The sequence below is a fragment of the Kryptolebias marmoratus genome, linkage group LG18, assembly GCF_001649575.2.
Source record: "Kryptolebias marmoratus isolate JLee-2015 linkage group LG18, ASM164957v2, whole genome shotgun sequence".
Taxonomy (NCBI): domain Eukaryota; kingdom Metazoa; phylum Chordata; class Actinopteri; order Cyprinodontiformes; family Rivulidae; genus Kryptolebias; species Kryptolebias marmoratus.
In genome coordinates, this window is record NC_051447.1 from 20628710 (window position 1) to 20630689 (window position 1980).

A 1980-nucleotide genomic window follows, 5' to 3' on the forward strand; every position below is an offset into this window, starting at 1 on the left:
GTCCGGATGGATCAGGGTCCGGATGGATCAGGGTCCGGATGGATCAGGGTACGGATGGATCAGGGTCTGGATGGATCAGGGACCGGATGGATCAGGGTCTGGATGGATCAGGGTCTGGATGGATCAGGGTCTGGATGGATCAGGGTCCGGATCTGACAAGAGCTCAGAGGCATCAGTTTGTGCTCCGAGTTCTTCAGAGTTGTTCTGTTTAAACCAGAACCTTCCTGCTGTGACCCCGGGCCCAACCCGGGCCCAGAACCAGAACCTTCCTGCTGTGAGGACATGGTGCCGTCCAGATGTTTTGTTTTAAAACTTTTTCATTAAAAGACAAAAGCAGTTTTTTCCTCTCGGGTGGAAAAGTTCTCCTGAAAGTCTAAAGTCCAGCTGAGATCTGATCCGTCTGCTGCAGAACCAGAACCAGAACCAGAACCACACAGAACACTGAAGGCTTTTAAGAATGAATTCTTGAGCAGTTTATTGACATCAAACAAACTGTCATTATTTATAATTTTGTTTTAAATTCACCTGCTTCCTGACATTTGATCTGTTGTTTGTTTTTAATCCCGGCTCAGTGATCGAAGAAATAAAGACAAGGAAAAATATTTGATGCATAGAAATGAACGAGGCTGACAGAACTTTATAAACAAAATGGCTCCCAGCTTCTCAGCATCTCCAATAAACCTGAACGCTAAAATCCTCCAAACATCTGGCCTGACAGCTGCGAGGCTTCACACATATTATTATTAGAACCTCTAACAGAACCTCCCCCTGCAGGTGGCTCGGTGGGACCTCCTCCGGTCTCCTGGACCGGCCCACCTGCGATCAGCTGCCTCTGAGCCTCCGGCAGCGGGACCTGTGCCGCAGGAAGCCCTTCCTGCTGCCAAGCGTTCTGGACGGGGCCCGGCTCGCCGTGTCCGAGTGTCAGAACCAGTTCAGACTGGAGCGCTGGAACTGTTCCACCTCCGAGGAGCCGCCGGTGTTCGGACACGAGCTGACGAGCGGTGAGTTCTGTAGAACCAGCAGCCTGTGACCTTTGACCGGAAGACTCGTCTCCCCAGAGGATAAACCGGGAACTACATGTGGTTCTACCTGAGCTGGGTCCTGCTCTGACCTTTGACCTTTTTTTATCAGGGTTCATCAGCAGTCAGCAGATGGAACCAAAAGATAAAAGTATTTACGGCCTTCCTCTATTAATAAAAATAAGATGTTTAATCCAAGGTCAAAGGTCATGTGACTGCTGAGTCATTTTGACAGGAAGTTCAAAGGTTCGTCAAAAGAAAATCCTGATCAGTTGTCAGCAGGAAAAAACTTCTGTGACGCTGGTTTTAAAGATCCAGTTTCAGTTTTAGGCAATAAGTGAATGTAATATATGGATCCTGTTTGATGAGAGAGGAGAGCAGACAGGAAGTAAAGTAAAGAACAGCCTGGAGAAAACACCGGTGGTGATGAGATTTATGTTTTATTTTGTAGGAACCAAAGAAACGGCGTTCATCTACGCAGTCATGGCGGCAGGACTCGTCCACGCCGTCACTCGCTCCTGCAGTCAGGGCAACACGACAGAGTGCAGCTGCGACACCAGACTGCAGGGCGGCGCCGGCCAGGGGTTCTTGGCACCGGCGCAGAGCTGGCACTGGGGAGGCTGCTCGGACCACATCCGGTACGGAACCTGGTTCAGCCGAAGGTTCATGGAGAACACGGTGAAGAACATGTCGACGAGCCGCGGTGGGTTCACGCTGAGCACCATGAACCAGCACAACGGAGAGGCTGGGAGACAGGTGAGGACCACCCTGAGCTTCATTCCCTGCTGTGGAAACGTTCTCTGCAGAACCAAATCCAAAACTGAAAACTGTAAATCTGACAGCAGTCCACCCTTAGGTCCAGCCTTAGAATCAGCCTTAGGTCCAGCCTTGGGTCCAGCCTTGGGTCCAGCCTTAGAACCCGCCTTAGGTCCAGCCTTGGGTCCAGCCTTAGAACCAGCCT

General features: G+C 50.8%; 1 protein-coding gene across 1 annotated transcript in view; it reads left to right on the forward strand.

Annotated features, from left to right (window-relative positions):
- The window catches only part of wnt16 (wingless-type MMTV integration site family, member 16), an 8710-nt gene that overhangs the window by 3489 nt on the left and 3241 nt on the right, over positions 1–1980 (forward strand). The window contains exons 2-3 of the mRNA XM_025010832.2: positions 775–1001; positions 1471–1775. Coding sequence (XP_024866600.1) covers positions 775–1001; positions 1471–1775 — 532 coding nt within the window. The remainder of the gene's footprint in view (positions 1–774; positions 1002–1470; positions 1776–1980) is intronic.